The sequence below is a fragment of the Phocoena sinus genome, chromosome 12, assembly GCF_008692025.1.
Source record: "Phocoena sinus isolate mPhoSin1 chromosome 12, mPhoSin1.pri, whole genome shotgun sequence".
NCBI lineage: Eukaryota > Metazoa > Chordata > Mammalia > Artiodactyla > Phocoenidae > Phocoena > Phocoena sinus.
Window position 1 is genome coordinate 29,704,801 of NC_045774.1, and position 24,493 is coordinate 29,729,293.

Sequence of the window (24,493 nt, forward strand, 5' to 3'; positions counted from 1 at the left end):
GACAAAGAATTTGCTGATACACATATGTCACTCCAAAAATTTCCCTGGCAAAGTTTCCACGCCCAATTTAATTACTTCCCTACTGTAAAAACACTTTCCATCTGCATTTATTCTAATCTTTTCAAATCCAAAACCAACATACTATAAAGCTAGCTAAATAAATGAATGATATTAGCTTTAGGTTCCAAGTGAGGGAGCATTTTATAAGGCAGTGGGTCTCCAGCTCCCATGCATTTTATGCTGATACCTTATTTCATTTTGAGCTCAGTTCTTTACTATAGATTTGTTTAGAATAGAATTACCTAGCCCCAGGCCTTAACTCTCTTTCTCTTTCTCTCTCTCCCCACCCCACCCCCCCCACATATACACACACACAGAGGGGAGGGAAGGAGGGAGGCATGGGGGAGAGAGAGAGAATATATGAATATTTGTGGTTCTTAATGAGCAAAAAAGAATGTACCCATGCATGTATATACTAAAGGAATGCTGTCCATTATCTATAATAAAGGCATCTTCATGTTTTTTCTGATTGTTTATAAAAACTGAACCTCAGTACATGCATATAATAATTATTAATTTTGGCAACCCTTGATTCGTTGACTATTCAGTAAGTTATTGCATCCTTTTTGTGCAAGATGTTCTATAGCGTATCTTTATTCTTTTCTTGGTGTTCCATCACTGCACTGACTTAATGCCATTTTGCCACTCCCAGACCTAATATCTGTGAATAAACAGAGAATCCAAGAATATCCACCTCTTTTTGTTATTGACACTATGAGGGTGTGGAGGTTGTCATTTGCACCATAAGCTAGGAGAAGGGACCAGACACTATCAAAATGTCTGGGCAACACTGAATCAATAAATGATTCTAAGTTTTCTTGAAGGCCTTTCCATCTCGGGTTTTTATAAACAAGGGTGCTTTATGTGTTTGTTTGTTTGTGGTACGCGGGTCTCTCACTGTTGTGGCCTCTCCTGTTGCAGAGCACAGGCTCCGGACGCACAGGCTCAGCGGCCATGGCTCACGGGCCCAGCCGCTGCGCGGCACGTGGGATCTTCCCTGACCGGGGCACGAACCCGTGGTCCCCTGCATCGGCAGGCGGACTCTCAACCACTGCGCCACCAGGGAAGCCCCTATGTGTTTGCTTTTTATATCACAAAGCTTTAGAATCCTTAGAAATTGATTTGCCTAATTTTACCCATATATTGCAGATTAGGAAACTTTTAGAAGCAGCTAATCCATGGCAACCAACTAGTAGTTTCCAAGAGGTCAAGACACTTTTCAATTAGTTTCTATTATATAATAATAATAATATATAACAAAATATATTTAAAACAATCTTTTAAAAACAACTGTTATTGATCTTAAAAATAAAATTGCACTTTTAAGGCCATATGGGTTGGGATTTGCTAGATAAATGAGAATGATCTAGTTCCAGGTTTAAATACATTGAGATCTGAATTCTCTCTTTCTTTTCTAACTTACTGATATAAATTGAAAACACTGAATCACTTTGGTGCATTTCTGCTTGTTTAAAATTTGTTCAAGCACTAACACTATCTGTCCAAAAATCCCGAGCGGCCTAAAGAGTAAAACATTTTGATATACAATATTAATAAAAAGAATATAATTATCTGTTCTGTTTTCCCTACTAACCCTCAAGACCAGCTACTTGCAAAGATTATCTAATTAGTTAAACTATAAGTCACAGGTGGGTTTCTCATAGAGGTCAGCAAAATGGTCAGGAAGGAAATGTCCACAAGGAATAGAGCTTGAGTCTCCCCTCTCCATGCATCCTGGAATTCCTTTGCTTTGTCAGAAAAATTTAATGGTTCATCCATTTCCTAAAGCTCCAATAAGTTAAAAGTATTTGGTTCTATTTTGATGTCTAATCGTAAAAGACAAAGATCTTATGTCAAAAATCCTATATCATATTATATACTTTTGATGATTCAAAAGAAAAGACCACACACAATCATTTCACTATAATATATATAGGAATTAATTATAAGAATATCATATTACATAAAACAAAGGAAGATTTACTCAAACTGTGAATGGACTGGATATAATATATACTTGCTTTCCAAAAGGAAAATATGGTGGTCATTAACATTTTACCTAGCTCTGTATTGTTTTACTAGACCAAGAGAATCACTACATACCTCATAAGCTGGAGCAAGTAGGACAGAATAAACTAACACCCATCTCACCGTTAAACAAATTTCTTAATGCAAGAAGTTAAATTATATCATTTATATCATATGAAGGATATGCGTTTACTATTGTTATGATATTTAAAATACTTTTATTTACCCATTTAAAATTTTGAAATAAAAACAATGAAAACGTATAGACCTAAAAATGTCTGTTAGGCATCTGGTCCAACCAGAAACAACTAAATGAGGCTAACTCCTGTATGTAGTGGTCTGACCACTTTAATTCATCATTTCTTCAAGCTCTATATGACCATAAAGAGAATGCCAAGTTAATTTTTATCTTTTCTCTTTGATGGCATTCTCAAAATCTAGCAGTGTTTGATTGAAAAAAAAAAGGTAGATTTTTGGTAAACACAGATTTAAGAGGCATTCAGTTTCTGGCAAAATTTCAAATGTGAATACGTTATAAGAAGAGATTAGAAAGAAAAATGAGGGTGAACTTAAAATAATGAATGCTAAGGGAATATATTTTCAAGTGTTCCTAGAGATGTTCCCACTATTGTTCTTTAAAGTTGACTTCAATCAGTGCCCTTTTTATTAATATTATGATTAATGGCATCCTAGCCAGTCTAATGTGTAATTTCCATACAGATAAGTTCTTAAACTCAATGTTTTAAAACACAGTTGTATCTGGAGTCTAATGTCTTATTAGTTCTCAAAAATTGCAATTTTTCTTAGTGAAGTCTTGGCCTCTATTTTACTGTACCTGGAATTCTGGGGTTCTGGAACATCTGATTCTGTGCACGTTTTCTTTACCTGTAAGAAAAGAGTACTAGTTAGTCTCATATGAAAATACAACTTCCTCATTCAGGTTCACACACTTGTTAAACTTAAAGTGGCTACAGCTCTGCTCACCAAGATCTCTATAAAATACTCCCCACATTTTACAGCGGTAGCATGCAGTATTAAATAGTGTATTTCACTATTATCCTATGAACAGCTGCCAAAGGCACTTCCCTAGACTCCATTAGTATGTAAAATGTTCAGCTAAAATAGCTTGGGACTAGCTTAACTAGGAACAAAGAAACCAAAGAACCAGGTTTCCCACTTAGGAACTGGAAAGTCATACTGCTCTCAATTCACTAAGAAATGTTTTTCCAGTTGATACTGCTTCTGTCTCCTACTAAAGCACACAATAATAAACACCAGCTTCTGGGGGCAAAGCACAGTGTTAGCTAAAACATTCATATATTAATTTTCATTTTCTCAATCCAGTGGCTGTATGTTTTATATATTTCTCAGCATATCAATTAAGTTTCGGCATTGCTCACAGACATCTCATATATATTTAGAGTATACTTTGCAGACTGTATTTCAACTTTGTGGTTTTTAACCCACAAAAGGTAAAGAATGAAAATAACTTTTACTTTAGGACACACTATCCATTTCTGGACAAAAGTGTGTGGTACATCCTCTAAAATAAGGTAAAGCACACATCCATTGCCTTTCACAATTTAACTTCAAGCACAGATAACTATGTCTGATTATTGTGGTCTTAATGGTACATTATATGCAAAGTAAATTCCGTTTCAAAAATTCCTTAGTTAACATGCATCATAAACAGTATACATTAACAAGTCCATTGTCATACACTCTGGGTGTTTACATTGCCATGGTCTATTTATGCAACCTACAGAATCCAAGGCACTTTAACTTCTAATATGTAGCTTGGAAGTGAAAATAAGTCTACTGTATTTACACCGTGAGTATACTACATAAGTGTGAACTGTGATACAAACGGCATCACTTAAGAGTAAGTTTTAAATGTTAAAGATACAGCATTGTCTTTCCAGCTCACAAAGCAACTCTTTCCTCTTCTGACTTAAAAATACAAATACAAAAAAAAAGATCCTTACACTCAAAAATCCATGTTTTTGCTTTCAGTTCTAAGCCTAGACGTTTTATAATTGGGGAAATCAAGTATTTGGCTTAACTATACTCTTTTTTGCATCCTGTGTATACATTCATACAGTATGAAAATAAAACTGGTTAGCAAAGAAACTATTATCTCTGTCCTATTATGTAACGTATTCTATGCTCTTAATATGAAACTTAGCACCAAGAGATGGAAGGGTGAAGAAATATTTCTGAGTAATTAGTTTTAAAAAAAGGGAAAAAGCAAAACTTTTCTTAAAATGTAAGCATAAAATTCACTATGAAACCCACAAAATTCCATTAAAAACTCCAAGAAAAATAAGAACTAAAAGGGAAGGACACAATAATAAAACCCTTTCCCACTGGTTCTTCCCTATGATTCATCACCAGAAACTATATGAACTGCCCAATGAATATGTAGAAATCACCTCAAAGTGAATGTCACTTTCTGAAACACTATGATAGCTTGACTTTGGGACTGACTAAAGGAGCTCCAGATCACACAGCAAACTAGACAGATACTTCCAAGCAAAAGTCAGAATGAGACAAGCTTCCTATGGCTTAAAAAACAAAGATTTAAAAAAATCTTTAATACCAATAGTTTTACATAACATCTTTCTCCAAATAACTAACCAGAAAGTTCTTATTATTTTAATTTATTCTTAAAGTAGTAATTGTAATGCCAGAGAACACATCTATTGATTACTTACTATCTAGTTTGCACAGTCCCAGATTCATAGCTTATGCTTAATAAGAATACGATGAAAGATTGAAGTAGATATAGATATTCTTTTAGATATTGTTAGAACTTTGCATTCTTCAAAGTAATTCTTTTTAGGGGTTTTATTCATTTGTTCATGGTCGAATGAGGGAAGAATAATATTTAGGATACCATGACTACTATAGGAGAGGTCTATGCAGTGAGGTCGATGTTCAGAGGACAATCTACTTGTTCAGAGGCAAGTGACTTCTGAACTAAGTCTTAAAGGACATAGGCTTCAAAGACAAAATCTGGAAAAAGTAGGTACTTCATGGGGTTTGTCAGAGGAACCATATTATGAAGACCTTATAAATGGTAAAGAATTTGGAATTTAATCTTTGGACAATGAAGATCAATGAAGGATTTTAAGAAACAGACTGGGTAGAGATGTGCAAGAGTTAGTGTGGAAGGGGACAGGCTGAGGACTGAGAGACAGATAAGAGCCTAATGCAGCAAGAGAGAAAGTATACATTCCATGAAAGCAGACATGGCATTGATCTTGTATATCACTAATCCCTAGCCTTGAATAGACGCTCCTTGCTATGGTATGAATGTTTGTACCCCTTCAGAATTCATATGTATAATCCTCACTCCCCAGAATTAGGGAGTGGGGCCTTTGGGAGGTGCTTAGATCATGAAAATGAAGGCTCTACAAATGGGATTAATGCTCTTACAAATGAGACCCCACAGAGCTCCCTAGCCCTTCTACCATGTGAGGACACAGTGAGAAAAAGTCACTGGCTCTAAACCAGGAGGTGGGCTGTCACCACATACAACCATGCTGGAGCCTCCATCTTGCATTTCCCAGCCTCCAGAATGGTGAGAAATAAATTTCTGTTGTTTATAAACTACCTGCAGTATTTTGTTATAGCAGCCCCAATGGATTAAGAGAGTCCCCAAATACTAGTTCGCTAAGTGAATCATTCAATCCATCAGTGAGAGATGATGAAGGCCTGAATTAAGATAGGAGCCATGGGGAGAGTTGAGAGGATGTTTTTGATAGATACTTCTAAGACAGAATTGACAGATTATTGTTATTGATTGAAACAAAGTATAAAGTAGAATATGATCTGACCTTTTAATCTGTCCTTGAAAAAACTTTGGTAATACCAAAGATCAAAAAAAAAGTTAACTTATGCCTTCTTTAAAATACTTCAAAACCCCATCTTTCCTCTGAATTGATGGAGAAAAGTTAGATGATCATTAAGAAACTTGTTTTGCAAGTCCTGATTATGCAGAGACGTTAATCACGAGTCATGCAAGCTCCAATCATCATGTTCTATTCTGACTTCCAAAAAGAAGAACAGGTAAGAATTAACCTACCTGATGAAAAGACAACCTACAGAATGGGAGAAAATATTTGCAAATGATGCGAGAGACAAGGGCTTAATCTCCAAAATATACAAACAGCTCATACAACTCAACAACAAAAAACCAAACAACCCAATCGAAAAATGGGCAGAAGACCTAAATAGACATTTCTCCAAAGAAGACATACAGATGGCCAATAGGCACCTGAAAAGATGCTCAACATCACTAATTATTAGAGAAATGCAAATCAAAGCTACAACGAGGTACTACCTTACACCAGTCAGAATGGCCATCATTAAAAAAGTCTACAAATAACAAATGCTGGAGAGGGTGTGGAGAAAAGGGAACCCTTTTATACGGTTGGTGGGAATGTAAGTTGGTACAGCCACTACGGAAAACAGTATGGAGGTTCTGCAGAAAACTAAAAATAGAATTACCATATGATCCAGTAATCCCACTCCTGGGAATATACCCAGACGGAACTATAATTCAGAAAGATACACGCACCCCTATGTTCATAGTAACACTGTTTCACAATAGCCAAAACATGGAAACAACTTATCCCACTGACAGGTGAATGGATAAGGAAGATGTGGTGTGTGTGTACACACACACACACGCACACGCACACGCACACACACACAATGGAATACTACTCAGCCATAAAACAGAAGGAAATAATGCCATTTGCAGCAACATAGATGCAGCTAGAGATTATCATACTTAGTGAAGTAAGTCAGAAAGACAAATACCATATGATATCACTTATATCATAAAATATGGCACAAATGAACCTATCTACAAAACAGAAACAAACTCATAGGTATAGAGAACAGACATGTGGTTGCCAAGGGGGTGCGGGGAGGGAATGGGATGGAGTGGGAGTTTGGGGTTGGTAGATGCAAACTATTACATTTAGAATGGATAACCAACAAGGTCCTACTGTATAGCACAGGAAATATATTCAATACCCTGTGATAAACCATAATGGACGAGAATATAAAAATATGTGTATGTGTATAACTGAGTCACTTTGCTGTATGGCAGAGATCGGCACACCATTGTAAATCAACTCTACTACAATAAAAAATAATAAATAAAAATTTTAAATAAAGAAACTTGTATGTTCACAGTGTCTTGATCACAGAATTAGAAGCCAAATGGACAGTTTTACCTAAATTTAAACACACTGCCCCATTTGAGAGATCAATACTTCATTAAACAGTGACTGCTGAAATATACACACTATTAAAGGAACACTATTCTTACAAAATATGTAGAATTTTGTCTTTAATGACCACTAATTTAGTTTTGAATTTGTTTTGAATAAAGCTGAAACAAGCAGGCCAAGAAACAAGGCAGAATTTCATGCCCATAATTTAAATCCAAATCTTAGTTTTCATAAGACACACAAGGAAATGAGCCAAAAATATGCCAAGAGAAAAAAGACAAATAATGTTAAATGCATTTAATTGGTGGCAAAAATGTGAATTTTAACCCTTAATGTTATAAAAGTACATGAAAAAATCAAAGGAAGATGAAAAAGAATTAAGAGTTTATTTCAAGAAAATAACTATTAGTATGTAATGAAGATACAAACATCAAACACTGAATTTTTTTTGTTTGTTTGCTTTTTGTGTGTGTGGTACGTGGGCCTCTCACTGTTGTGGCCTCTCCCATTGCGGAGCGCAGGCTCCAGACGCGCAGGCCCAGAGGCCATGGCTCACGGGCCTAGCCGCTCCGTGGCATGTGGTATCTTCCCGGACCGGGGCACGAACCGGTGTTCCCTGCATCGGCAGGCGGACTCTCAACCACTGCGCCACCAGGGAAGCCCTACTGAAATTTTTGAATGAATGAACAACAGCTAAAATATTGGAGTGTTTATCATATGCCAGGCACATGCTTAGGTAGATACTTTTTTTTTTTTTTTTTTTTTTGCGGTATGCGGGCCTCTCACTGCTGTGGCCTCTCCCGCTGCGGGGCGCAGGATCCGGACGTGCAAGCTCAGCGGCCATGGCTCACGGGCCCAGCCGCTCCGCAGCATGTGGGATCTTCCCAGACCAGGGCACGAACCTGCGTCCCCTGCATCGGCAGGCGGACCCTCAACCACTACGCCACCAGGGAAGCCCGATACTACTTTTTATCCCAATTCACAGATGATGATGCTGAGAACTAGAAAGATTAATCTGCAGCAATTATGTAGTAAATTTTAAATCCTGATCTCTGAGGGCATTTTAACAAGTAAATGTTAAAAAACTAAAATTCATAAACATATAAACTAATCTTTTTAAAATGAAGATCAAAACACCTTAATATTTAAAAGTTCAATTTTTAATATATCATAATAATGATAATTGCTGCCATTTATTAAGTATTCTTTTCCACTCATTGTACTGGACTATATATATGTAATATCACTTAATCTATGAAGACGGGAGTGATGGATGAAATCCTCCTTCTATAAATGAGAAAACCAAGGCTCAGAGAGGTTAAACAACTTGGCAATGTCACACAGCTAGCACTAACAGGGACAGAATTAGAACTGAATGCTCCACAGCAAGCCTTTCTCTCCGATGCTAGATTTGCCAGTTGCTTTTATCAGGTTGTTTTAAAATTAAGAGTTGAAACTAACATTCTGAGGAACAATTTTTGACACCACTAGTTATTTCTTGCAATATATTAACCATCTAATAAATCTTTTAAATTAGACTACTGAAGTAACCTTTTTTTAACCAAGCACTAGTAACATGTACCAACACCCTAACAAGTGCAAAGATGGTCTAATGCATAAAACAGCGTCCATTTTGCTGTCTTTGCTGTTGTTGTATGTCTGAGGTATCAGGATCCACTCATTCAACAAGGCTTTACTGAATGCCTTGGGGTATATGAGGTGCCCTTCTAGGCACGGCGATAAACTAGACCTGAACAGTCCAGCAAAGTAGCCACTAGACACACTGTGACTATTTAGAACTTGAAATGTGGTTAAGTGTAAACTGAGATGTGCTGGAAATGTAAAAGGCACATGGGATTTCAAAGACTTAGTATGCAAAAAAGGGAAAATATCTCAATATTTTTTATACTCATAAATAAAATGATATTTAGGTGTACTGGGTTATAATCCCTTCTTTTTACTTTTCTAACAAAGCTAAAATCACAAGTGGTTTGGACTATATTTCTGTTGAACAGCGCTGACTTAGACGAACAAAAACCTGCCTGCATGGATCATGCATTTTAGTGGAGGAGATATAAAATAAAAATGTAAACAGATAAGCAACGAATATAAAGTCAGCAGCAATGATTGCCAAGAGAAAATGAAGCAGAATAAGGGGTTAGAAAAGACTGGTCAACAATATTACATTAGCTAGCCATGTATAAAAAACTGATGTTCTTATTTCACAAAACCATTCACTCTTCAAATTTTTTAGGCTGTTATGTACATGAGTAATATAAATTGTACTTTTAAAACAATTATAAAGAATGTGGGATGTGGTATTGAGAATAATGAATATTTCCAATGTCTGGAAAATATATGCATAAAATATAATCTCTAGAATGTCCTGCATTATGACAATTATATTCAAGTATAAAAATCAACTTAAATTTTTTCACATTTTATAACACTAGGTACTTTGAGAGGCTTACAATCTTTTGAGGGAAAACAGAATTAACTTGTAAAAAAAATTGCAAAGAAAAACCAGTTTCTTTTATCCCATCCACCATCTTCTAAAAATGCTGGAACCAATTATCCCAATTATTTTATAATCTTGCTGTTTATAAATCCTGAAACATTATCGATAATAAAAAAATGTAGGGGGCTTCCCTGGTGGCGCAGTGGTTGAGAGTCCGCCTGCCAATGCAGGGGACACGGGTTCAAGCCCTGGTCCGGGAAGATCCCATATGCTGCAGAACAACTAAGCCCGTTCGCCACAACTACTGAGCCTGTGCTCTAGAGCGTGTGAGCCACAACTACTGAGCCCATGTGCCACAACTACTGAAGCCCGCCGCCTAGAGCCTGTGCTGTGCAACAAGAGAAGCCACTGCAATGAGAAGCCTGCGCGCTGCAATGAAGAGTAGCCCCTGCTCGCCGCAATGAGAGAAAAGACCGCATGCAGCAACGAAGACCCAAATCAGCCCAAAAAAATACATAAAAAACGTAAAGGATGGAATAATGGAAGAAGACATTTTAAAAAGACCTCTTTTGTAACTTTATTTTGTTTTGAAGTGAACTTTAGCGATTAGGCCTTAGAGCATACTATACAGTGATAATGAAAGATAAATCCTGATACTATAAATCCAAGATAAAAACTTTATAAATGAAAATTTGCTGATGTAATGAATAACTTATACATATTTTTGTGGGTGGTATATAAGACAATTTTTATTTCTTCACTGAACTCTGTAGAGAATCTAATAAAAAATAGATTTGAATGCATTACTGTTTAAGGAAAACAATGGATAAAATATAGATATAAAAATAAAATTCTTTCCTCCAATACAAATTATATTGTAGGTTATTGCATGCAATACTCTGGAATATAGAAAGTGATACAAAATTAATGTTAACAATAATTGTCAGCTCTGATTGTATTTCAAGTGTGAATACTACAAAATGTACACGACTCAGTAAATAATATTTATACAAATACTGTAGTGTATCAATGCCTAGAGTCTTGTATTAGTACACACTTTATAAAATGTGTTTATGACTGGGTTAGATAAATTATTATAAATAATTGCTGATAAAGCAGAATGGGTACCTAACTTTAGTTACCATTAGGTTCTAATTTAGTAAAAAAAAAAGAGACAGAGGTATAAATTGTTATGTGCCATTTTTTTCATATTTTCTAATACTTAGAATTTGGTCATATTTGAATTTTTAATTATGTAATGGAACTTAAAAGTTTTTCTTATAATTATTCCAGCTTTATTCTAGAAATGTAAGTTATCCTCTCAATTCCTACATCTCCATTAGATGGCCTTTTTAACACATTTAATTTTTTCAATTAGTTGAACCAAGCTCAGAGTTTGATGTGCTTCCCCCTGAACATCCTGTTCTCTAATTAACAGCATTAAATAAATATGAATTAAACGATGTCCCTTTCTATTTTACTTCAGGATGCACACAGTAACATAACTAAGAAAATATAAAAGTAGGTATATGAATTAATTTTAAAATTGAGTCAAAATAATAACACTTGGCATACTCAAGTAAACATATATTTTTTGCAATAGAGGCTTTTGCCGAAAATTATTCTAGTGTTTATTTACTTAGATTAGTGAAAGAAAATATATGTTCATTTTCTAAATATAATATTTGCAAGTTAATACCACTTTAGAACTTACCACAGGAGGTACACTTTAATGTGATAACTACGATTATTTGTGCAGCCAAGTAAATATAATTTGTGTTGAGGAGATCAGCATAGAATTGCTATTCTGCTATTCTCCCATACAAATTTATACTATCTAAACTGGCTTCTATGAAAACATCTCCACATTTCTCAACGAGACTTATTTTACATTTTTTAGGTATGTTACAATTCAGTTCTTGACTTCTAAAAACTCAGTGCATGAAAAATGAATCTTTGGAACACAAAGGTTTTCACACAGAGTTTTAAAAAAGACACCTCTGTTTTAATATGTTCATACAAATTGAGAGTTTTTTCAAAAAATACCATTTTGCCAAATGGTGGTCAAAAAATTAAAGTTTTGGAGACAGACTTTGTGAAAATCTAATTACCAACTAATCTAATAGAACTATTGTTATAATGTGTCATTCTTCCTTAGAAACAAAAATCTTGCGGCTCTATAATTCACACATTTCTGAAATTCTTTTCATGGAGTTAGGGAAGTTTCTTTACTCCTCCCTTTTCTTATTATATCCCTCTTCGATGTTTTTATCATTGCTTACTCGAGCTTCTCCCTGCAATACTAAGTATAGGTTTCCAAAAGCCCAAGGTACCACTTACTTATTATAAAAGTGTGCGAGAACTCTACTGCATCTACTTCGGTCCAAAGGAAAATTGCCATAACCCTTCTTTAAATGCTATTCATAGACAAGGTATAAAGATACAATTGAATATTCTGTTATTAACTGCAACTGTAAACAAAAAACAACACATAAGACGCTCATAATAGTGGGATTAGAGGGTTAATAAAAACAAAGCCACCACCAAAAACCTGAAGTGGAAATTATTTTACCCCTCTAGTATTGGACTGTCATGGCAAGATCTTACTTGATTTCTGGCCTTTAATGCAGGAGCCTTCCAGGACCCAGGTTTGGGGGAGGGAGGTTATATAAAATTACACACTGGGGAGGAATTATATTTTAAAGGTAAAAAAATCCTATAGGCTATAACTCTTCATCAACTACAACTGTCACAATAGGGTTCAAATTATTTGAGAGTTCATTGCAAGGTTGAAAATATTTAAAAAGCAACTTAGTAACAATGACTGAGGGAGACAAAGCATAATTGTTCATGTACAGTATATATGTATTAAATCAAATGTCAAGCCACATGAGCTTTTAAAATTCTGGAGTACATTTTCTCCTTAGTTATGCCATAGTCTTTTGTCACCTGCCATAAACTCCATATATACTGTATAAAACATTCAGGAAAATTTCAAACTCTTTCTAACAGTATGTTTTTTCATTACTACCCACCAGGGACTATATCAAAAGTAATACAGTACTTAAAATGCCACAAAAGTAACCATAAGATGCCTTAACATATCATGTTACAGTTCAAATGAAAGTTGGTCCCCTCCTAAGCCTGGAAACGAGACTAGATTGCCATGATACTTGGCATAAATATGACAGATAAGTGTTAAAATGATTTTTTTTTCTCACAAATGTGCACTATAAACTATAAGAGATAGCTACCTATGTATGTATAGGTCTCTTTATACTTTTGAACATGTATCTTTGCAATTCTGGGTGTCACAAGATAGATAATATTAAAACAACAAAAAGGAAAATGGAATGTGCAATTCTAAACTAAGAACTAAATACTTAATGAGCATAATGTTGATTTGGTAGAATCCATTGCAGTTAAATTGAAATTGCTGACTTTACTGTACACGTTCTCACTGACCAGGAAAGAATAAATCCACCAGTATTCAATATGAAAATCTTTAGCTTTAGATTTCCCTCCATTCAAGTGAAGATATATGAATTCACACAAACAACGCTTTAAAAATAATCTTAAGAATTGATCCTATTCCCCTAAATAGAGAAATCTTGCTAATGTTTCTGACAATGTTTTTTATATGCTTGTTTTCTTTTTCCTTTTTAAGATATTGGAATGTTTTGGCCACAAGGTTAAGAAAAACTTCCCCATTTATCATGACCTGCCAAGCACAACTGGCCCCTAGACTACACAGCCCTCTACCACTTAACTAATTCAGCTCATCTTAATCATGAAACTTCAAAAGAATTTGGCCACAGGCGTAGACTAGCTATCATTTGTTTTAAAGTACAGATATCAGTCTTTGTGTAACATATTCTAGTGCACCTGATATCATTTGTGCACTAGGTACAATTGATAACTAACCTTTTCAATTTGAACAGTAATCAATATAGAGATAATCTGGTTTATTAATACATAATTGTTGAATTTTAGTAAAAGTTTCCGTTAAAATCTCTCTTAGGTTTGAATACATATATGTAAACTTTAAAAAATATTTTCAACGAATATTTGAAAACTCTCCTAATGTGCCCAAAGGTATCACAATAACTAGTAAGGAAAACTGAGAAAGTCTTTAACTTTAAAAACAAATTGACAGGTAGAATGTAAACAATAAAACGTTAAAGACAATTTTAAATTGAACAACATATACCTGTAGATTGATCTGAATATGAATTTACATAGGATATAAATATTTCTGGCACAGCGTGCTGATAAAACAAGTATAAATGGACAGCTATATTTTCAAATTTTGTAAATTTTAAATTGTTGATCTTCCATTAAAATAGCAACTTTTAAAGAGACAATCCTGGGACAATTCTGGCATCCTGTTCTTTATTTTTTAAATTAAACTATACCCAATAAGCAAAAATGTATTTGTAGCATACTGCATTTTAATTTGATTTTTAAAAGACATTCTAGCAACATTTTGAGTTTCAAAATCTATTCTAAAGTAGTTTTATATGAAGTCCATCTTGCATAACCATCGTTGTAAGAAGCTTATAAATCACCTTTCCTCAGGTTTTAATCCTAAAATGAAATTCTTCATTAGCAGAGTTAATAAAACACAGACTCTGTGGCATAATTTACACACTAGAAAAACACAAATTATGTTTTGAGTAGATCGAGTAGATTTTCTATCAAATTAAAGTAACATTTTGAATTACCTGTAAGCTCAGGGCAAAAGACAAAATAGTTCCATGTGAAACATATTTCACACATACAAATTTGTGGTCAGAAAAAATAGTTCCATTAACTGTGTAACTCCAGGTAAAAACTAAGCAATTTATTGCAAGCCTTTTAAAATGTACAATTTGATTCTTTAGATGGAAGTGAAATTTAGTCAGGTAATTTCAAAATTTCTGTGACCCTAAATACGTGTCTATCATAAAGAATGAAGTACCCTCTGCAGTCTCAATGTAAAATAGATCCCCACAGTGGTTAAACTCAAGGGTTAAAGAGTAAAGGAGCTATAAATTAGGTTTATCTGTCGTGAAGGTCTCATTCTAGGTAAACCTAATAAATAATTGAGATATACTTACAATTTTTTCCTCTTTGACCTCAATTAAAACGGCTTTCTGAGAGCGGGTTCTAAGGACAATTTATCGTGGTTTCCTCACTACACACTTATGAAGTCATCTGGCTTTTGTATTTCTTCAACAGCTGCATTACCTTCGAAATTGGCTTATAGTATTTCCCCAAAGCAAAATGTGAGACTGCCCCTGACACACACAGCGACCTTCCTTCTGCGGGTGGCTGAGTTCAAAAAGTCAGATCATACAGTTTCAAAAATTCTAACAACAGTAACTCGTAAAGAACTTGGAGGAGGAAAGAGAGAAATCAAAGTAGAGATTTTAAAAATTGGTCTCTCTCTTTCTTTTTCTCTCTCTTCCTCTCTCCCTCCCTCTCTCCCTCTCCCTAAGAAGTTATAACAACACATTGTATGATTATTAGTATTTGCTTTTGTTGCTATTTTGATAAGTAGTATTTTACTAGTTTAGGAAAGGTTGGGTGAGAGAGCAAACCAACAGGCAAAAAGCAAAATAAGGTAGTGCAACATCATTATCCAATTACACAGGATTCCAGAAAACAGTAACCGCAACTAAGGAAAGGAGCAGGAAACTGGATAGCGCTGACTGATGCTCAGTAGACCCTGGTAACCAAACTGGAAAACTTATTGGCTGTGATAATTCATCCTCCTTTTCTTCAAACAGGTTCCCTAAACAATCTAACTCTGGTAGTAAATCAGACACTTAGAAGACATTTTCTCCTCCAGAATTATGCTTTTCTCACAAGAATAATAAAACAGTACCAACAAAGCAAAGCCTTCCTCAGTTGTCTTGAATGAAAGAAATCTTTAAGATACGGTAATTATTGTGGCAATTCACCCACAGCTTAGTCCCTTGATGAAGCAAAACACCAATTCACACTCTTTCTTCATTCAAAGATAAAAAGGGATTCAAAGATAAAAAAATATGTTTAAGTAATTTAAACCAAAGCATTCCAAAGGCTTCCACGTCAAGGTTTTAAATCAAAGCACGTGCTCAAGTGCACATCCAAATGAAGGTAAAAACCAGCTGGAAGCTTAAGGTATCATTAAGAAGTTAAAATTAAACTTACAATCATAGTTTTGGGAAGAAAAGAAAGTTCCATAAATAGAGGGAAATATTTGTTCTCACAAAAAATATAAAACACATCATTGTGATGACTACATTTTGAAATCTAATGAAAAACCCAAATTCGGCACAAAATTTCAAAATAAAATTATCCAGAAAAAAAAGCCTTTCATATAAATGGCTGGTATTAATTGTTAAAACACTGCAGCATGCACCTTATTATAAGGGAAAACCCCTCAAAGTCAACTATTAAAACTTTCTAATGAAAGCTAATCTATTAATTATCAATTAATGGATCACCTGCATTTCTCCCAGCATTAACATAAGGTAATTACAGAGGTTCAATTTTATGAAGTAAAGACAAAATGTATTTAAAAGTTTCAGCATGGGCAGACTAGGGATTTTCTCTTAATGACCTATTCACTTAATGACCTACTCACTCAATTTTTATGTACATATTTCTTCTCTCATCCTGTGCTAAAACTGAGAAAAATCCAAATTTATTTTACCTAATATTTTTTCTCTGAGATAGAACTGCTTATACTTAAATGACTTTCTACACAACACAATAGTTATAATGCCTCCATCAGAAGCTAAATACAACTTACCTCATCCAAAGTCCAAAAACCTGAAACTAATTCCAGTTTTATTTGGAAGGAAGTTTTGTGTGTATGTGTGAAGTTCAACAGCCAATAAATTCCACTCTCCAGTGTGAGCAAGGATGAAACCCGGTTCAAGGATTACAGAACAGTCTGCACGGTTTATAGTCTCGAACCAACATCCAGGTAGCCTTAAAAACACCTAGCTCTGCCGTGAACCTGCAGGCTCTAGAAGCAGTGCAGTTATTTAGGTTAACTAGGAGGAGACCAGGAGAGTAAACACTCTTGGCTCTGACCAATGGCTTTCCACGCCTTTCTGTTTATAGTAAGATGACTTGTCGTCAGAGGTCACCCCCATCAACAGCTCCTGTCTTTCACTGGGATCTAAAGCATTTATCCTGATTCCTAGGCTGTCAACCTGCTATCATGGGAACACCTTCATAACCCATTGGTGTAGCTACTCGAAGAGTTTAAATCCCTGCATTAAATTTTCTAAAAGCAAATTTTACTTGAGTTTCTTTTGAAGTGAAACATTTCTGCAGGAGAAATACCTCATGGCAAGTTAAGAACTGGTACTCATTTAAATGGAGATTAAATGAGGATTGGTATTCATTTAAAGTCCCAACCAACACTTTATGTTTTTTGTTTTTGGTTGAGGCAGAAAGCTTGTAAGATTTCACTTTCATTATTACGTCTCTCCATTCAGCACAAACTTTTCTTCTTCCCCTAGGCATACACATGTGCATGCTGACAAAATGGAAGGATAATTACAGGCATTTGTATTTCATCCATTTTTAATGTATTTTTATTTGAGGTAAAGGAAGGGATGGACACAATTAGACATGCTCACACAGAGGTTATCATTTTATGTAAAATATTTTATAAAATAAAGCCTTTTGTGTTTTCAAAAGAAGACATATGTTAAGTTCTAATGAAATGAAAAGGAAACAAGAAGAGCTAAATTCAAGAGATAAGGGTAATGCAAATAAGTCTATTCTCCGGCATTGAGGTTCCCGTTTTTTTCTAAAGGTTTATAAAAAAGAATTGTTTTCTTTTGAGAAAACAATATTATGCAACTTTCCCCATCTAGCCCTTTTAAATATGTCTCACAGGTCTCAAAAAAAAAAAAAAAGCTAAGCTCATTTCATAAGTTCCTCCAACAATATTTCAATTTAGCATTTACAGGCATTATGGGAATTACTGCCTCCAATTTGTCTGTGTAATTCTGGGATGGTTTCTTTTTCTTTCATTTTTCTTGGTCTCTACAGTGTGACTCTTTGATACAGTGAGGCAAAGCGTTCAAAATAAAGACCTACAGCCAAGGATTCAATACTTCATTCTGAGTAATTTGTAGCACAAATGTTTCTTGAAGTCATTTTCATTTTCGAGGGTGGAGCTAAGTGAGGAGCCATTACCTATTTCAGGTCTGGGCTGCACTACAAGAAACCCCAGTGCCCTTAGGGACTGAAGACGGCGCTATCTCCCCACAGTACTGGCCACGGATGTTGCTGCTGAGAAACTGGATAAGGGTCCATATCCCACCCACAGCACACGTTAGCCCAGGTTTTGATGCCACTCCAATACTTACTTGACAGAGAGCTGCCTGGGTCTATAAGAGTTAATAAAATGGTTGATTCATTATTTTAGAGAACCCACTTTTGACAGATTCAGTTCTTTGATCTTTGTATGGTTAGGATCACTAAAAGCAACGTCTTCTTTGCAGCTGAATCATTTTAATTAGAGCTCCTTGAGTATTGTGGTATACATCAGAGTTGTTAAGTTCAACAGAATATGCTTCCGAACTGGCTACTTTTTAAAGGGATTATAAATTATTCAATATTTTCTAAACTCTTAGGAGCTCAAGAAACATTCTTGGAAGTAAAAATCTATGTCTGTCCCTATTACAACAGAGGCTGAACAAACCATACCCAAAACCCTGAGGAGGACAAAATCAGTTCATAAATTAAAGAAAGTTGGCTGTATGGTAATTTTCTTTCCCAGTCTCAGTTGGGAGCTGGGAAGTGGGGGGAGGGCAATGAGCCACATGTGGTGAAAACTTTGGGATAAGGAAAATATAAACATGAAAATAAATGCCATGGGTGGAATAGGGAGGGTGGGAGGGAGATGCAAGGGGGAGGGGATATGGGGATATATGTATACATACAGCGGATTCACTCTGTTATACAGCAGAAACTAACACAACATTGTAAAGCAATTATACTCCAATAAAGATGTTAAAAAAGAAAATAAAAGAAATGCCATTTGTAGTTTCAACTCTTAAAGAGTACAGATAAATAAAACTTTTCTGAGAAATGTAATCTTTATCTCAGCTTACATTAGGGCATCAAAATGTTCCTTGGATCATAAAAGTAAATGCAAACTTTTACTTTAGACCGTTATGACTAAGTAGGAAAATTACACTGATGGTTTTTTAATAACATTTTATGGACAAAGATTGTCGGGATGCCCTTCTAGCCCCAATGTACTGCCACCAATTAATTATGTGACCTGGAACAAATAGATAAACCGTTCTTTCTGAGCATTTGTTTCCTTCCCCTCCTGTGAAATAAAGGTTTCCACCTCAGAGTGTCAGTGGTATAGTACTTATTTTTTCAATGCAAACCACATACTTTGAAGACTCCATCCACAAAATAGATTTTATTTACCTATAATTGCTTTCATTACCCATGCTTAAAATCAGGCATTATAGCTGTCAATCAATGTTGCTAATTATTATGACATACACTCCAGGTACAAATGAGTTAATAAAATAGCCAAAATCAAAGGTATTAGATGTTTTTAAAAGCCAGGAGAGCCTTATTATGAGTAAATGTTTGGTTTCCCATATGTATTAAAATACAAAGTAATAAATACATAATATACAGATACAGAAAACAAACTTATGGTTACCAAAGGGGAAAGGGGGGTGGGGGGTAGGGATAAATTAGGATACTGGGATTAACATATACATACTACTATGTATAAAATATATATAACTGAATCACTGTGCTGTACACCTTAAACTTACACTATATTGTAAATCAACTATACTTCAAAAAACAATTTTTTTTTAAATACTGAAAATGGCACCTTGACCTCCAAAACCTCTATTTAGTCCTTCAATTCTACCTTGCAGTGATGTAAGTACTATCAATGAGGGCCTGTCCCACATTCTGATAAAAGTGAAGCTATTATGAATGGCTGGCAGCCGGTACATTACAGCAGTGACTTGCATGGTGTCCGTGCTCCACTGTTATTTCTTAAATGCAGGAGTATCTTTCCAAGCAACATGCAAATCAAGATTAAGTTTATTCAATCATGACAACCCTAAGGTTAGGTAGAAATCACACAATTTTTTTAAATCGAGAAAATAAATCAGTTACTGCAGTTTCATGGGGTGCATCCTTGACCACCCACCCTCCATAAACTCTTACACAGGTTGGTTGCTTCTGCGACCCCTGCTCTTCATGTCCTCCCCGCTTAGTGGCGTCATCTCCTCTTTTGTACACTGTCTAGTAATCTATCAAGCACCCACCCTCTTCAGAGTTATAAGATACCCACAGGCTCTTTTATAGCATATCCCGCCACTTTTCCTAATGGCCTAATTAATTATAAGACAGCTTTGTGAAAAATCCCTAGGAAGGATATTAGAAATTAAGAGATAAAACAGAGCCAACATGAGGGGACAAAGGAACACCAAAAGTGCAATCATATAATTCTGACAACAACTGAAAAACCACGGAGAATGGAGAGAAAAACAATTTAAAATTTCTGTGTGTACAATAAGCTCCCAAATTGCTGGTTTGAAAAAGGCCACATGGAATCAAAATTAAACAGCCACCGCAAACTACAGCAGCCTCCTTAGCCAGGTTACTGATGTGGTATCTATATTAGAATATAAAAAATATAAAATTCAAAACCTAAGAGCCTATTTTTAAATAAACATTTAGCAAATTATGTCCATGGCCTTGTATAACAAATACCACCTAGTAATCGATGCAGTAATTATAGTCATCGTTTGTTTAATCTTTTTCCTTCTTTTTCCGATAAGGCTGACAAACTCAAATACATTCAGAAGCCAAGTGGGTAATTTGAAGGAGTGAAGTGGGTCAAACGGAGGTGAGGCTATTGGCAAAATGCATGATCTGCCCGAAACCACTCAAATTCCACACTCCCTCTCATCTATTCTCATGTCTTAAATACTATCCATATGTTGTAGATTCCCAAATTTTCATCACCTCCTAAGATCCATCCTCTAAGTCCTAAACTCTTGCTTTCTCCTAATTTACATCTCTATATAAATATCTCACAGCCATATCAAAATTTAACATGTCCAGTGTTAGGCTCTATTATAATTCTTTTTCACCAAGTCTATTTTTACTGTCCCATATTTTCCATATAAATAAATCCAGAAACCAGAATCATTGGGTCCTCCATTTCCTCAAACTCTGCATCTAAACGCATCTGAGCAGCAAGATTAGGCCAACTTGAAGAACCATGCCTCCCGGAGCACTAGACCAAATTAGCAGAACAAATCTCAGAAACAATCAAAGTCAACCAGGTGGCTTTATCCTTAAGTTTCTGTATCAACCTTTCTACTTGGTCTATATATACCAATGTGCCTCACAAGAGGAACTCTTGGACAATTCTGTTATCCACAATGAGCTGGCCAGTGAGTTGAGTCTTCTCTGAATGCATTCCAGGACTAAGCTCGTGTCACTGATCACACCAGCTAAAATCAGGAACAAATTTCATATCGTCTCTTCTAACTGGAGACAGAGATAATGTCCCACAGGGCACACATAAGTAATAAGTCAATACCTCTCCATGAAACTCCCGAGTGACCAAGGGTGGCTTCATTTTGGATGGAGTTCCACATTTGATGATATATGATCTATAATCCTTAAACATTTGAATGTCTCTATGTCAACCCTAACATAAAAGTCATCTAAATGACAAGTACAGTTCCAAGATGCATACTGAGCCACCAGAAAGAAAGTGGCTTTTACATTTGATGGTACCCCACAAGTGGGAATGGCATTGGTCCGGGAGGCACAGGTACATGGTGCCTCCAATGTGGCTTCTAGGTCAGTTGGTGGGCCTGACGGTTCCCAGTGCAGCTCCAATGATTGAGCCTAGTCTTGTTTTGCAAACTAGTCAGTTCGATCTCTGTTTGTTCATACCATTAACAAGTGGCATTTGCTTGCTCTATGAAATGAATGAGTAACAGCTATGGGAATGATGGGGAAGACATCAAAGGTGTTCAGAGGCTTTTTGAATGAGAGGTGGGGCTGGGCCACCTTCTGCTGTTATGATAGACTTGTTGGTAAATTTAAGGGAAATGGTGTTCCAAACATGTCAGAGATGTCTGGCAGGGGGATAGCAGAGCCAGGAGTCAGCTAACTTGAAGGTGCTTCTAACAGATGGGACTGCCATGCTAAAGCATTTTCCTCCAAGAGGAAGATGCTAAAGGTGACTCTGAAAAACAAAAAATCATTAATGTCCTTCCAACTACTGCACCTCCCAGACCTAAAGTTTTCTACCCACAGCCTCAGAGTCATTGCTCTTCCTCCATCCCCACAAAATCATGTGTCATGTTCCAGTCACTACAATTTCACCACCTTTCTCCAATCATTTTTTATTTTTTAAAAACTTTTATTATTTTTTTTTTTTGCGGTACACGGGCCTCTCACTGTTTTGGCCTCTCCCATTGGGGAGCACAGGCTCCGGACGCACAGGCTCAGCGGCCATGGCTCACGGGTCTAGCCGCTCCGCGGCATGTGGGATCTTCCCGTACCAGGGCACGAACCCGTGTCCCCTGCATCGGCAGGCGGACTCTCAACCACTGCACCACCAGGGAAGCCCTCTCCAATCACTTTTTACTGGCACACACAGATCTCTCATCCTGAAAGGTCAAGAGCAAGAGGCCAAAGCCGTTTTTAGAAAACGTACAGAGGCCCATATGTTCCCCACTTTGACCCACAAGATCCACTCTAGGGGGACTCTAGCAAGCAGTTTACTCCATCAAGTGATCGATAGCATTATAATCGAGGATGACTCAATCCAACAAGAAAATTCAAGTGACTGAACCACAGTAAGCTTGAATCCTCTGCTTCCCCTTTAACCAGGCTGCCACCTAGAGGGTTTACCTAACAGGCTGTCTACAGTAGCTTTCAGGGGAAAGAAAGACTCATCATGTCTAGAAATGGTCAGGATAATATGCCAATTTTTCAAAATATAAAATTTGATATAACCTCTCACACCTTTCATCTTGACCATAACCCAGGAAGTAGCCAAGAGATGATCCCTTACTGGGGCCAGTAAGATTCAGTAACCGAAGTGTTTTACTAATGTATGTGGACCAGAAGATCAGGGAGGCAGAGTTATAAATCTTTTGAGTTGATTTTAAGGAGGCTGTTCCAATGTGCAACAATACAAAATGTTTGTGGATGATAGGGAGCGTGAAACCGCTACTAAATACCTTGCCTATCAGCCCTCGCTTCCGTGACAGAAGGTACACCATTGTCAGATTTATTTAGATTAATTTCAATGGCCCCAACAGTGCGGCTGGAGTTGGCTGATTGGAATGGACCAGCAAAACCATAACCTGAAAAAGTGTCAGCAGCTGTGAGGCACCACTGACAGTCCCAAGAGGGGGTACAATGCAGTCAATCTGTTAGAAACAGCAGTGGTAAACCCCTATAAAATATGTCTTCCCTCCCAGAGACAAACAGGTCAACTATTAAGAGGAGTCATCAGTCTTCCATGCCAATAATCTCTATAACAGAAACACAGAGTGCTTCAGTTCCTGCCCAGTCTGTGACCCTGGCTGTGCTGCCTGTCCAGGACAATAATGAACCTAGGTAGCAATGGCGGCGATCTGGGTGGTGCAAACTGAACCAGCTTGATTCCAGTTGGTTCTCATCAGAGAACACGCCCTCACCATAAGCGTCTTCATGAATGGCCCTGACAGCTTAACCATGTCCACAGCTTGTGGCCCCCAAAAAGGATTTTCTAATCTGTCAGTTGGCAGTTTTTCAAGTGGCAGACCATACAACTAATCATTGGCAACTTTCCCAGCTAAAATAACTATATAACAAGATTCATTAATGGAGTATTGGCCAACACGGTAAGAACTGCCTTGAATTTTGCACATCAAACAGAGACAATATCCACTTTTCTACATAGCTGATGGTGAGACTGAACAACCATAGCAGTCCAGCGGATATACCATTAGGTTTCAATTTAGCTAATCCATCAGTGAACCAAGCTCAGGTATTTAAGGGAATCTTCGGGGAATCAGGAGGATAAGGTTTTCCCCAAAGGGAGAGCTGCCACTTTTTCACGTGAAGTTAAGATTCTGTTGGTGTCAGATCAATGGCATTCCTCAGTATACTACTTCCATTTGACAACCAAGGCTTCTTGGGCCTTTCCTACCTCGCTATTCATTGAGTATGAGTTGATCCACTCCAAAATGGGAATATCAAGCTGAGGCATTCAGTTTGACTCAAAGGAGTGTACCTGGTATCAAAGTCAGGGATATGATGAGTCCAGAACCCCAAGTGGTACCTCTGGGTGGAGGTTGCCTCTTTTGCCAGAAGCTTCGATCAGCAAAGTCATAGAAACTTGAAGCTCAAAAGAAGTCATTAGGATTGTGGGGCTCCAAAGGTACTAGCACTTCTCTATATGCAGCTCTTTCAGATCAGGAGAACCCCTCTGGATCTTACAAGCATTCACAGTATAGTCATGTAAAATTCAGTAGTGGAAGCTATAACAATGATACACTGAATTGACCAATGTGCCCCACTCACAAGATCTGTTAGCTTCCTTCCCCCATTGTAAATCCTGCTCAAGCCACGTTCGCTAAATTCAGGTACCTCTTTACTCCATGGGATGGGTAAAAATTGAGTACTTCTATCTAACATGCCC

General features: G+C 36.5%; 1 protein-coding gene and 1 non-coding gene across 8 annotated transcripts in view; both read right to left on the reverse strand.

Annotated features, from left to right (window-relative positions):
• The window catches only part of EYA4 (EYA transcriptional coactivator and phosphatase 4), a 262,387-nt gene that overhangs the window by 122,547 nt on the left and 115,347 nt on the right, over positions 1 to 24,493 (reverse strand). For all 7 annotated transcript variants that reach the window (XM_032651137.1, XM_032651136.1, XM_032651135.1 and 4 more), the window contains exon 3: positions 2,924 to 2,973. In XM_032651137.1, coding sequence (XP_032507028.1) covers positions 2,924 to 2,973 — 50 coding nt within the window. The remainder of the gene's footprint in view (positions 1 to 2,923; positions 2,974 to 24,493) is intronic.
• LOC116763838 lies at positions 6,044 to 6,182 on the reverse strand. Its single transcript, XR_004352650.1, has one exon. It is a non-coding gene; the product is annotated as a U8 small nucleolar RNA (small nucleolar RNA).